The 12,474-nt window shown below is 36.1% G+C and overlaps 1 protein-coding gene across 1 annotated transcript; it reads right to left on the bottom strand.

Annotated features, from left to right (window-relative positions):
- Positions 1-482: 482 nt before the first annotated feature.
- LOC136070221 (uncharacterized) lies at positions 483-1,235 on the bottom strand. Its single transcript, XM_065779839.1, has one exon. The coding sequence runs from the start codon at positions 1,233-1,235 to the stop codon at positions 483-485; it is 753 nt and encodes a 250-aa protein (XP_065635911.1).
- Between the last annotated feature and the right edge of the window lie 11,239 nt (positions 1,236-12,474).

Raw genomic sequence — 12,474 nt, 5'->3', positions numbered from 1 at the left:
GGGGTGACGATTCTTCCCTCAAAGCTAACTAAGGGAGAACAGTATGGTGTTAAGTCATCAGGTTTTAGGTTCAGCCCCTTGTAGAGGTCAGGGTACATTATCTCCACCGCGCTACCCTGGTCCACCATTACCCTCTTCACATCATATCCTCCAATTTTGAGGGTGACTACCAAAGTGTCATCATGAGGTTGGATGGTTCCAATCTTATCTTCGTCCGAAAAGTCTAAAACTGGTTGGATAACTGGTCTAGCTCTCCTCAGATCTCGACCAAAGTCCCCTGCCGGTAACCGAGCTACTGACATAACCTTAGATGGCCAGGACCCTGTTCTTCCTGGTGCTGTGAAGATGATGTTGATAGTTCCTAATGAAGGTTTCGAAGAATCATTCCTCTGGGGCTCGAAATTCATTTAACCTCCTCGGCCACTAGAGTGATGTAAGAGGTGCCTCAATTTCCCTTCACGGACCAGTTGGTCCAAATGATCCTACAGACTTATGCAATCTTCAGTGGTATGCTCATGGTTTTGGTGATATTGGCAATAGAGATTGTGATTGCGCCTCTCAGGATTCCCCACCATCTTACTCGGCCACTTAAAGAATGGTTTATTCTTAATCTTTTCCAAAACTTGGTGGACCGGCTCCTTGAACACAGTATTGACTGCTTGAACATTTGCTGATCCTGACTGCCCAACAAAATCTCTCCGTGGCTTGTTGTTATTGTAACAGTCCGACTTGAAATCCCTCCTCTCCTGGGGGATAACCTTGTCCTTACCCTTCCCTTGTTGCTGATCTTCTTCAACTCTTTTATATTTTTCAATACGGTCCATGAGTTGACACATGTTAGTAACAGGTTTACCAGATAAGGACGTCCTTAAACTGTGGTCAGTAGGGAGGCCGAGCTTGAATGTGTCGAGGGCCATTGCATCAAAGTTGCCTTCCATATCATTAAACATCTCCCAATACCTATCCGAGTATGCCTTCAGGGTCTCACCCTCCTGCATACTCAAGGATAGCAGAGAAGACAAGGGCCTGGCCACTCTTCGACATGTGACAAAATGTGAACCAAAAGCTTGAGTGAGCTCTTTGTAGGAGTTGATGGTATCTACTTTCAGGCTGTCGAACCACCTCATTGCAACCGGTCCAAGACTGGAGGGGAAGACCTTACACATCAGATCTTCATCTCTGAAGTAGACAGCCATCCTTTGATTAAAATGGCTCACATGCTCCACAGGGTCCATTTTACGATTATAAATAGTAAAGGTTGGTTGGTTAAAACGCCGAGGAAGTCTTGCTTCTTTGATCCTGTGCGTGAAGGGTGACCTAGAGATTTGATTCAAAGCTTTGCTCATAGCATCGTTTCCTACCCTTCCACGTGATGGGCTTTGAGGTTGCCTTTTGCAATGGTGCTCCTCTTCGTATGAAAAGGATTCCCTAATTGGTGTCCGAGATCTCTGCTCGTCAGTGACATCTTGCTCGTCACCCCAATCCTCATTAGAATGCGAAGAAATATGTTTTCATTTTGCATGGCGCAACTCCCTCCTTAGCCTTTCAATTTCTAGTTGCATGTTGTTCTTCTCTGCATCAGACACGTGACTTCCTCCATACAGTTGACTTTGCTCAGGGTGCGTAGTATGCACGCTACCTTCACGATCTTGTCTCTGCTCCAAATTGAGAAAAGGGTCTATGTGTTGGGATGCCCCAGATTCTGCTGGTTGTTGCCCTGGTTCAGCCATTATCAACTGTTGCTTCAACTTCTACTCAAGCTCTTCCCACAGACGACGCCAATTGTAGGGTTAGGATTTGTGGCCTAAGCCCAAAACAATAAATTTGTAAAGCGTGGATGATAGAGCTAGGTTGGCTGTGGAGCTCACAACGGTTGATCACAACATCCAAGTATAAACCAGCATAAAAATATACGTAAAGATCAAATAAGCTGAAGTCTGAAGAGACTTATGATAAATTGAATACTGGTTACAATTCTTAGGGTTACAGTAAAACCTTTCTTTCTTTTCTTTTTCCCTCCCCCTTTTATTAGGAGCCTTTCTTCTTTATATAGCATCCTCCCCCATCATCCCCATCGTCCACTTGTTCCTTATCTAGGTCCCTACTTGAGTGCATGTCATGTTATGTATCTTCCTCAGCTTTTTATGAGTGGCAGTAGCTGAGGTTATACTGTTCAGGGACCTTCTCCACATAAATGCGGTCAGAAAAGTTGCTGCAGTGCATTTAATACGGTGGTGGCAGCTTTTCCTTTTAAATATTTCTCCATTCTTCTTATCTCCAGGTGTGTCCAAAGCTTATCTAGACTGTTGAAGTCATTAGTAAACTCATTCGAACCTCCCAGATACTTATATGACCAAGAATCTTTACATCCGAAGAGAATGATCTCTTCGGAACACTGATGCTCTCTTCGAACGGATCTTCTGCGCTCCCAAGTATCCTTTTTTCGTGCGAAGTACCCCTCAATAATTTTAGCCTCTTCGGACATACAATATCCTTCACATTGGGCTCTAGGCCCACTACGTATGGATGGGCTTTTCCCCCCACAAGAATTATTTTTAATCCAAGCATTTTAAAAGTTTAAAATACTAAGTAAATTTGTCAAATCCAAACCCTTGATATTTTTTAAACTATCTATATAAGATGTTTGAATTTTAATCACCTAAATTTAAATCTAAATGCCCAAATCGTGTCATCTAAATGCATCCTTAATGCATGCTTTTCCCCTTACTTTTATAGGAAGTAGTGCAAATGTACATTAAAAATTAATTTGTGTGTGTATGTGTGTGTGTGTGTGTGTGTGTGTGGATAATTTGGAAGAAACGGTTTTATCAAAAGGAAAATGCTTACAAGAAATACAATTTCAAATAAATGCACACCTGGTATTTTTTTTTTTTGATGGGAAAATATAAGCATTCATTCATCAGAAATAGAGTTACAACAGAGAGTGGATCTGCAAAAGCAGTTACAAGCCACGTTCATCATAAATGAGATTCTCAACAACACTTGGAACAACACATTTCCAAACTTGAGAGACACCAGACCACCTAGCTTCTTTTGCAAGATCATGGGCAACTCTGTTGCCATTCCGTTTCAGATGCTGAAATAAAAACCAAGTAAAAGAAGAAGAAAGGTCCCTTATGTTCTGAACAATGTGCCCGAAATCACCACCTATAAAACCTTCATTGACTGCTTGTATAATGGAGAGGGCATTAGATTCAAAAATAACTTTGGAGAGCCCTATCTCTGATGCTAGCAACACATCCTCTTGTAAAGCCAAAGCTTCTGTAATCTCAGCTGAAAAAGGCAATGAAAGGACCCTGCTTGAGGCTACAATGGAGGAGCCATGGCTGTCTCGAATTATCACACCAATGCTAGATGGCCTACCATTATCCGAGGTAGCGCCATCAACATTTATTTTTAAGAAACTTGCAGGGGGGGCACTCCATTTGGTCAAGGAAGGGACCTGTGGCAGAATAGAGAATGAACATGCTTCCTTATACTCACCAAGGGTTTGATTAGCCATATCCCAAATCTGACTTGGAGGGGCACTAGAATCTTCATGAAGAGTTTGATTGTGATTCCACCAAATGGACCAAGCAGCAGCAAAGAAGAGTTCCAAAGCAAATAAGGAGTCTTTTTCAGCAATGGCTAATGCAAAATCCACTGGTTCTTTAGTACAGTGGGATAAATCAATAGGATAATTATGCTAATGAGCCCAAGTCAGCTTAGCATGATCACAATGGAAAAGCGCATGGGCTGTAGTTTCAATGGCCTTGTCACAAAGAGGGCAGAAACTCGAACAGTGGATACCTCTATGATTCAAATTAAACATAGTAGGAAGGCCTCCAAGAAAATATTTTGAGTTTTGGTGGAATTTTCTGGTGCCAAATCCTCTTCCACAGTGAGGTCCTTGCATTACCAGATGAGCACTCTCCATCCTTGTCTGAGTCCACCATACTTGAGGCAATATGGTACGCACTTTTGACTGTAAATGTACCTTTTTTGTTACCAATCCATATGAGATTGTCTTCAGGAAGGTTATAACTCAGAGGGTTTTTCAAATTGTATTGACTTCAAAAGGCAAGAAGATGGACCTTACCACATAAACTTTCCACCATTTAGTGTCATTATCAATGAGAGAAGACACCATGGGGAATCCTTCAAAATCTATTTGGGGCGAGATCACTTTGTATGTAGTAGGAGTCGGCAACCACTTATCGTCCCAAATATGAATTCTTTGCCCATTGCCTACCCTCTACCTTGTGCCCTTTCTAATAACTTCAAGGCTGTTGTGAATACTACGCCAAGCATAGGAGGGGTTGCTTCCTTTCTTGGAGTTAAACACATCCACATGAGGGAAGTAATTGGCTTTATAAACCTGAACCATTAGAGAATTTGGGTTTGTGAGGATTCTCCATCCTTGCTTGGCCAACATGGCAAGGTTGAAGGCTTGGAGGTTTCGAAAGCCCATTCCTCCATAAAACTTTGATTTGCACATTCTTCTCCAACTAACCCATGCAATTTTATTGTCCTCATTTCTTTTGCCCCCACCAAAAGTTTCGCATCATATTCTCCAAGTCCTTGCATAGTGTCTTAGGAAGTTGGAAGCAGCTCATAGTGTATGTGGGCACTACTTGGGCAACTGCTTTGATGAGGATCTCTCTCCCACCAATTGAAAGGAGTTTTCCTTTCTAACCAGCCAATTTTTTAGCAACCCGGTCCTTAATTTCAGCAAACACTTGAGATTTTGATTTCCCAATGATGGATGGCAGCTCCAAATATTTGTTGTGCCTAGAGTCTTGCATTGGGCCAAGAATGCTCATAATACTCTTCCTTATCTCTTGAGGGGTGTTCGGGCTAAAAAAGACTGGTAAGGGTCGTCAATGGGCCGGGTCAGGCTGGCCCGGCCCNGTTTTACTGGTGGGTAGCATTAGGAAGTCGAGCGGGGAGCTTGTAGTCCTTCTGTAAGAACTTCAATTCTTTCATAGTGAATTCTGTTATGCCTTGAGGATCGGTGGGTCAAATCCTCCCCAGGTTTTTACCGAGTGGTTTCCTGGGTGATCATATCTTGTGTTATTTATTATTCCGCTGCTTTATATCTTGATATGATTATTTGATTGCTTTAACCTAGAATTGCATAATTTGACTAAGTAATAACTTGGCTAATTAATCTAGGCTACGCAATCTATGTGTTTAAGGGGTCTAAATTTCCAACAATTTTGATTCCACCAAATGGACCAAGCAGCAGCAAAGAAGAGTTCCAAAGCAAATAAGGAGTCTTTTTCAGCAATGGCTAATGCAAAATCCACTGGTTCTCTAGTACAGTGGGATAAATCAATAGGATAATTATGCTAATGAGCCCAAGTCAGCTTAGCATGATCACAATGGAAAAGCGCATGGGCTGTAGTTTCAATGACCTTGTCACAAAGAGGGCAGAAACTCGAACAGTGGATACCTCTATGATTCAAATTAAACATAGTAGGAAGGCCTCCAAGAAAATATTTTGAGTTTTGGTGGAGTTTTCTAGTGCCAAATCCTCTTCCACAGTGAGGTCCTTGCATTACCAGATGAGCACTCTCCATCCTTGTCTGAGTCCACCATACTTGAGGTAATATGGTACGCACTTTTGACTGTAAATGTACCTTTTTTGTTACCAATCCATATGAGATTGTCTTCAGGAAGGTTATAACTCAGAGGGTTTTTCAAATTGTATTGACTTCAAAAGGCAAGAAGATGGACCTTACCACATAAACTTTCCACCATTTAGTGTCATTATCAATGAGAGAAGACACCATAGGGAATCCTTCAAAATCTATTTGGGGCGAGATCACTTTGTACGTAGTAGGAGTCGGTAACCACTTATCGTCCCAAATATGAATTCTTTGCCCATTGCCTACCCTCTACCTTGTGCCCTTTCTAATAACTTCAAGGCTGTTGTGAATACTACGCCAAGCATAGGAGGGGTTGCTTCCTTTCTTGGAGTTAAACACATCCACATGAGGGAAGTAATTGGCTTTATAAACCTGAACCATTAGAGAATTTGGGTTTGTGAGGATTCTCCATCCTTGCTTGGCCAACATGGCAAGGTTGAAGGCTTGGAGGTTTCGAAAGCCCATTCCTCCATAAAACTTTGATTTGCACATTCTTCTCCAACTAACCCATGCAATTTTATTGTCCTCATTTCTTTTGCCCCCACCAAAAGTTTCGCATCATATTCTCCAAGTACTTGCATAGTGTCTTAGGAAGTTGGAAGCAGCTCATAGTGTATGTGGGCACTACTTGGGCAACTGCTTTGATGAGGATCTCTCTCCCACCAATTGAAAGGAGTTTTCTTTTCTAACCAGCCAATTTTTTAGCAACCCGGTCCTTAATTTCAGCAAACACTTGAGATTTTGATTTCCCAATGATGGATGGGAGCCCCAAATATTTGTTGTGCCTAGAGTCTTGCATTGGGCCAAGAATGCTCATAATGCTCTTCCTTATCTCTTGAGGGGTGTTCGGGCTAAAAAAGACTGGTAAGGGTCGTCAATGGGCCGAGTCAGGCTGGCCCGGCCCATTTTTACTTGGCCCATGGGCATAATGGACTGAGCATAATGGGCTATTATCTAGTTAACGGGTTAGGTCAGGTTGGACCGAAAGAGAAAACCTCAGCCCATGACCCTGCCCATGGGCAATGCTTATTTTGTCTTTAGCGAGTTGGGCTATCGAGTCGGGCCTAATGGGCTACCCATAGGCTTGTGTTAGTATATTATTTTATTATTTTTATAAGAAAAGAATCAATTTTTTGTAAGAGAATAATCAATCTATTTTTTGAAAGAAAAGAATTAAAGAATTTAATACTTAATTACAAATTTTTTTATAGTCAAATCTATTTAATTTTTTGTTTTGTTGATGGAAACCTATTTAATTTTTTTTTATTAAGGCTTTAAATAGTTTTTTTATTTTTATCTTTAATAAAAAAAAATGTCAAATGGTTAAATCAAATTTGCTAGTCTACTAGAAAAATATATATTTAGTAAACTAAGTTTAGCACAATTACTTTGAGTATCTTAGTGGTTGAGGGAGTTTTTTTAAGAAATTCCTCTATAATATCTCAACATCAATCCGTTATATACTTCCTATATATTTTTGTTTTGAATTATGAGTTATTGGGTTGGGTTAACGGGTTAGGCCAACGGGTTGGGCAACGGGTTGGGCTATTGAACTAGCCCATTAGGTACCCATGGGTATAAAAACTAGCCTACGGCCTCACCCATTGGGCTAGTGGACTACAATGGGCCTCAATAACAACGGGCCGGGTCGCCCATTAACCCGGTGGGCCGTTAGGTTTCTGGGTCGGGCTGTGGGTCTTGGGCTATTTGATGACCCTTAGACTGGTGACTTATCAGTATTGATTTTCTGTCCCGAAGCCATTTCATAGTTATTGAGAATATTGACAAGATTTTGGCATTCTTGATCCTTTGCTTTGCAAAAAAGGAGACTGTCATCAGCGAAAAAGATATGAGTAATTCTTGGGTAGCCTCTGCAAATAGAAATTCCATTAATTTGTTGGTTACGGGCTGCTTCATAGATGAGAGCAAAGAGACCTTCAGCATAGAGAAGAAATAAGCAAGGAGAAAGGGGGTCTCCCAGCCTAATACCCTTTGAAGGGATGATGTTTCCTTGAGCCTCACCGTTTATGATCACGGAGTAAGACACAGAAGAGACACAATGCCTAATAAGATCAATCCATTTATTAGCAAAACCCATTTCACCATCACTCCTTTAATAAAATTCCATTAAACTCTATCAAAAACTTTGCTCATATCTAGTTTAATTGACATGTAATTTTCCTTCCCATCATTTTTAGGATTTAAATAATGCTTAAACTCAAAAGCCACAAGAACATTATCTGTGATTAGACGATCAGGGGTGCAAGTACTCTGATTTTCTGAGATAATGCTTGGTAAAATGGTCTTAAATCTATTGGTTAGGATTTTGGATATGAGTTTGTATATGGTATTACATAGGCTGATAGGACGAAAATCTGTCATTTTAGTGGGATGGTTTGTTTTTGGGATGAGGGAGATTTTGGTTTTGTTAATTTCAGTCATGGGTAGATTGGAATTTAGAACATTTAACACCATGTTTGTGATATTTGACCCCACAATGTCCCAGTATTTATAATAAAAAATTGCAAACATACCATCAGGACCAGGAGCCTTGGTCCCTGAAGCTGTTGAAGCGGTTTGGTGATTTCATCTCTTGTGAAAACCTTGGTGAGCTCGGTGTTAATCTCCTCCGTGACACATCTAGGAACAACATTAGTGATCTCATCAATACCCGTGGGGAAGAAGGTGGAATATATGTTCTCAAAATAGGATATTGTAGTGGCTGTAATACTTCCTTACTCTCACACCATTCACCGTTATCATTCCATAGCCCTAATATAGTATTTTTCCTCCTCCTTTCTGATGCACACCTGGTATTCCTTGCAAGTACTTTAGCTAGAGTAATTATAGAGGACTGAGCATCAAGTTACCGTATTTTATAAGGGGTAGGTTAACAAAAAAGTATTTTTGTTTCAAATAATACCTTGTGTCTATATCAAAATTCAATAAACTGGAGACATATATGTAAAAATAACTACCCACTGTCTTTTACTATTTGTTAATGAGTTTTTTTTTTTTTTTTTGGTAGAAGTGCTTTTTATTTATTGGATTTTGATATTGCTGACGTAATATCATTTAATACTAAACACTTTTTTCCTATTAACGGGTGTTGCATAACACTGTTTAATATACATTGGAAAATGGTAACGGATGCCCTTAGGGTAATGGTTAACAATTCATTTAAAAAAGGTTTTTATGGGAAAAAAAGTAATTAATGTTTTGACAATTCTTTTTATTTCTCATTAAAGTGGTGTTAAACATTTCTTAAACCGAATTGTTAACCATTACTCTAAGAATACTCATTAATATTGTCTTAAGAACATTCGTTAACATGACCTATAAACATTTAATGTACGCTTTTTCCTCACTCTTATATGAAGTAGTGTAAATGTACGTTAAAAATTAAATATTTAATTAAGGGATAGTATCCTTCTTTTATTTCTCTCACACTCAAACGTGCAACTGTATATTTGAAGACTAAAAAGAGAAAAAACACTACGACAGAAGCCACGCACTCTCTTTACAAATTAAAAGATCATAACATGTGTATATGATCTAGAAAATAAAAATACTTAAAATTTTGGAAAAAAAAAAATTATATGAGGTTTGCCTTACTTTATTTCTCTCACACGCTTGTAAAATTTACATGTCTATAAAATATGGGTCTCGGGCGCAAGAGATTTTCCCTTCAGCATTAATGAAATAAATTTTTACCAAAAACAGAAAAAAAAAGAAAAAAAGAAAAAAAAGATAAGAGTGAAGAAGGTGGAGAGTTGTGCCGAATTTGCGGGGGTAGAATGAGAATTAATTTAGGGCGTGTTTGTTTGGAGGTGAAATAAGGTGGATGGAAATATTTGGAGAGAAAATGGAAGGAAAACGTTTTTTAGTGTGTATGGTTGGGTGGAGAAAAAGGAAAATAAATAGTGAGACCCAGATGTTTTCTCTTCGGGCCCACCAAAAAATTTTCTCTCCAAAATTGAGAGAAAACTAAAGAGAGAAAATAAGGCTGTTTAATGGACAAAAATACCCATATCCTTTTTTTTTTTTTTTTTTGCTAGGCACGGTTGCCTCTCTCTCTCTTTGTTTTTTTTTTTTTTTTTGATAGTTGTTTTGTTTTGTTTTTTTGTTTAACTAGACATGATTTTGTTTGGTACATGATTTTTATTTTTTAATAAATTGGGTTATTGCTTTTTTCTATAGTTATTTGTTACTTTTTGTTTTAATTAGTCATTATTTTTTTTTAAAAGGGTATATGAGTAAATTTATATAAACTTACTTTTCATATCACTCTATTTTTTCACTCTCAACCAAACAAAAATAAGAGAAATTAAAATTTTTTTATCCTCTCACTTTTATCCTCCTACCATTTCTATCCTCCCACTTTTTCACTCCTAAACCAAATAACCTCAGGGTTCGTTTAGATACAGCTTATTTTGTTAAAAACTAAAAATACAGTAGCAAAATAATTTTTAAATATATAAATAATATCATAAAACTTATTTTTGATAAGAAATTACTGAAAATAAAAATTTATAAATCTTATAAACAATGCATAAGATCCACTTATATAACACCTTTAATACAAAATTTGAACGTTCAAAGGTAGTCCCGTATACAGTATATAAGCTCATTTTATCAAAAAAAAAGAAAAAGAAAAAGAAAAAAAGGCTCATTTTGGTATGGTCACGTAATGTTTTTGTCCCTTTTATTTTCTGGTTTGCTTAGTTTACTTACACTAGCAGGCTTTTTGTTCGGTTCCCCATAATCTTAATGGAAGCCTTACGGTACCTGTTAGCATCTGTCTCACATAAATGAGTTCAATTAATGCATGTTCGTATAAATTAACAATTTATTTAAAATTTTTTTACTAAATATTGGAAAAGCTGCAGTGGCTAATAATTTTTCCCTTAGCTTTCATGAATACCTAATATTTAAGTGGCCCAAGTCCTACTGGGGAGTCACATCAAATATCAAATGTCATATTAACATTTGACAGTGGCCTGGATCCTAGTAATTAGTAGCTATCATGAGCCCAATGGCTTAGAGTTAACACCCATCGTGCGTACTTGAATCTGGTTGGATATTTATTGTTCAAGTCCAATTCATAAGAACTTTAACAAAAAAAAAAAAAATCGAAATAAACTGTCATTCATTACTGTCTTTTTACAGAGATTTCTGACAGATTATTAATTATTTATTTATAAGATTCTGATTTATGTGTGTTCTTAAGTACATATTAATTTATTTATTTTTAAAAATATTTTTTTAAAATTAAAATNAGAAATAAACTGTCATTTATTACTGTCTTTTTACAGAGATTTCTGACAGATTATTAATTTATTTATTATAAATTCTAGATCCGGTTTATGTGTGTCTTAAGTACATATTAATTCATTTATTTTTAAAAATATTTTTTTAAAAATTAAAAAATTATTATATTTTTTTAATTTCTTAAATTTTTTTTAAATTAAAAATAATTATACCTTAAAAGTACACATTAACAAAATCCTATTTACAACTATTAGTCTCAAAAAAATATTTACAATCTATTTTAAAATATGTTTACAAAATATTGATTTGATTAAATTTTTATTAGTTTTATATAAGTTTATTATTAATATTATTTTATTATTTACTAATAATTATTTACGATTTTTTATAAAATAATTTTTATCTTTGTTATTATTCAAACTTTTATTCTAATATTGTTGGGTTAAAAAAGCAGTAATCATTTGATAAAAATTAAAAAAGTTGAACTTTTTTATATAAAAAATCTTTTTGTATTAGATCCTACCCAATCGTTAATACATAAGCTTAAAAAGTATTAATTATTAGATTAAAAATTCAAAAAATTAATTAAAAAAACATTTTTTGTATTTGATCCGATCCGATCCAATCTCAGTCCCATTAAATGATCGTTTCTTGTATTTGATCCAATCCAATCTCAATTCCATTAATATATATATATATATATATAAAGTTACAAACAAGTCATTAGACCCTTAAATAGGTAATGTACTATGACCATAAGCACAAAGGGAAAATTTGTCACAATTTTTTAATAGTTATTAAATAACCACAAAATGACAAAATTACATTTCACAATGACAATTCATAAGTTATATGACAATTCATAGAAACTATTGTTATTGTTGAAATTATAGAATTTAATTGGTTATCTTTTAAAACCTCAAGGTTTAATGTGTGTTTTTTTTCTTTGAATTATATAATTTAAGTTGTTACACCCTTAAATTATATTTATAAGCCTTAAAAATATTTTTTCTTTCATTAAACTTTTATGTCTAACATTAGCAAGAAAATTTAATTCTTGTCTTTAATCTTTAAAGTATGGGTGAAATTCAATGAATCCAATGAAACAAGTTTTTTTTTTTTTTTTTAACACTTTTTTCATAGTTATTAAATTGAAACTTTTGACATATTTAAAATTATAAAGATTAATTGGTTATTTTTAATAATTCAAAGTTTGATGTGTTATTTTAGAGACTATAGGATTGAAGTTATTACACACTTACGCCCTTACCCCTTAAATTATAAGCTTTAAAGCCTCAATATTTGTATTGAATACAAATTCAATCTCTTTTGTGCGTGGTTGTTTCTCAATTTTGTTTTCCTTAATGTCTGATTGGTCAAGAAAATTTGGTTCTTCTCTTTAATTTTTATAGTACAGGTAATTAATTTTCTACCAATGGAGCTGCCTCGCTTAAAATCGCTATCCATCGTTTGCACACAGTTGAAACCTCATCAATGTTCCTCTGCAGAGTATTTATTTCCTAGGTGTTTTGTCCCAAACATGCCAGCAAAA

The sequence above is a fragment of the Quercus suber genome, unplaced genomic scaffold (assembly GCF_002906115.3).
Source record: "Quercus suber isolate HL8 unplaced genomic scaffold, Cork oak 2.0 scaffold_219, whole genome shotgun sequence".
Classification (NCBI taxonomy): domain Eukaryota; kingdom Viridiplantae; phylum Streptophyta; class Magnoliopsida; order Fagales; family Fagaceae; genus Quercus; species Quercus suber.
Note: the sequence above shows the minus strand (reverse complement) of the source record. Positions and strands in the feature narration are given on the sequence as shown.

Coding starts and splice junctions, on each gene's coding strand:
- LOC136070221 (XM_065779839.1), bottom strand. CDS start 1,235: ATGGACCCTGTGGAGCATGTGAGCCATTTTAATCAAAGGATGGCTGTC.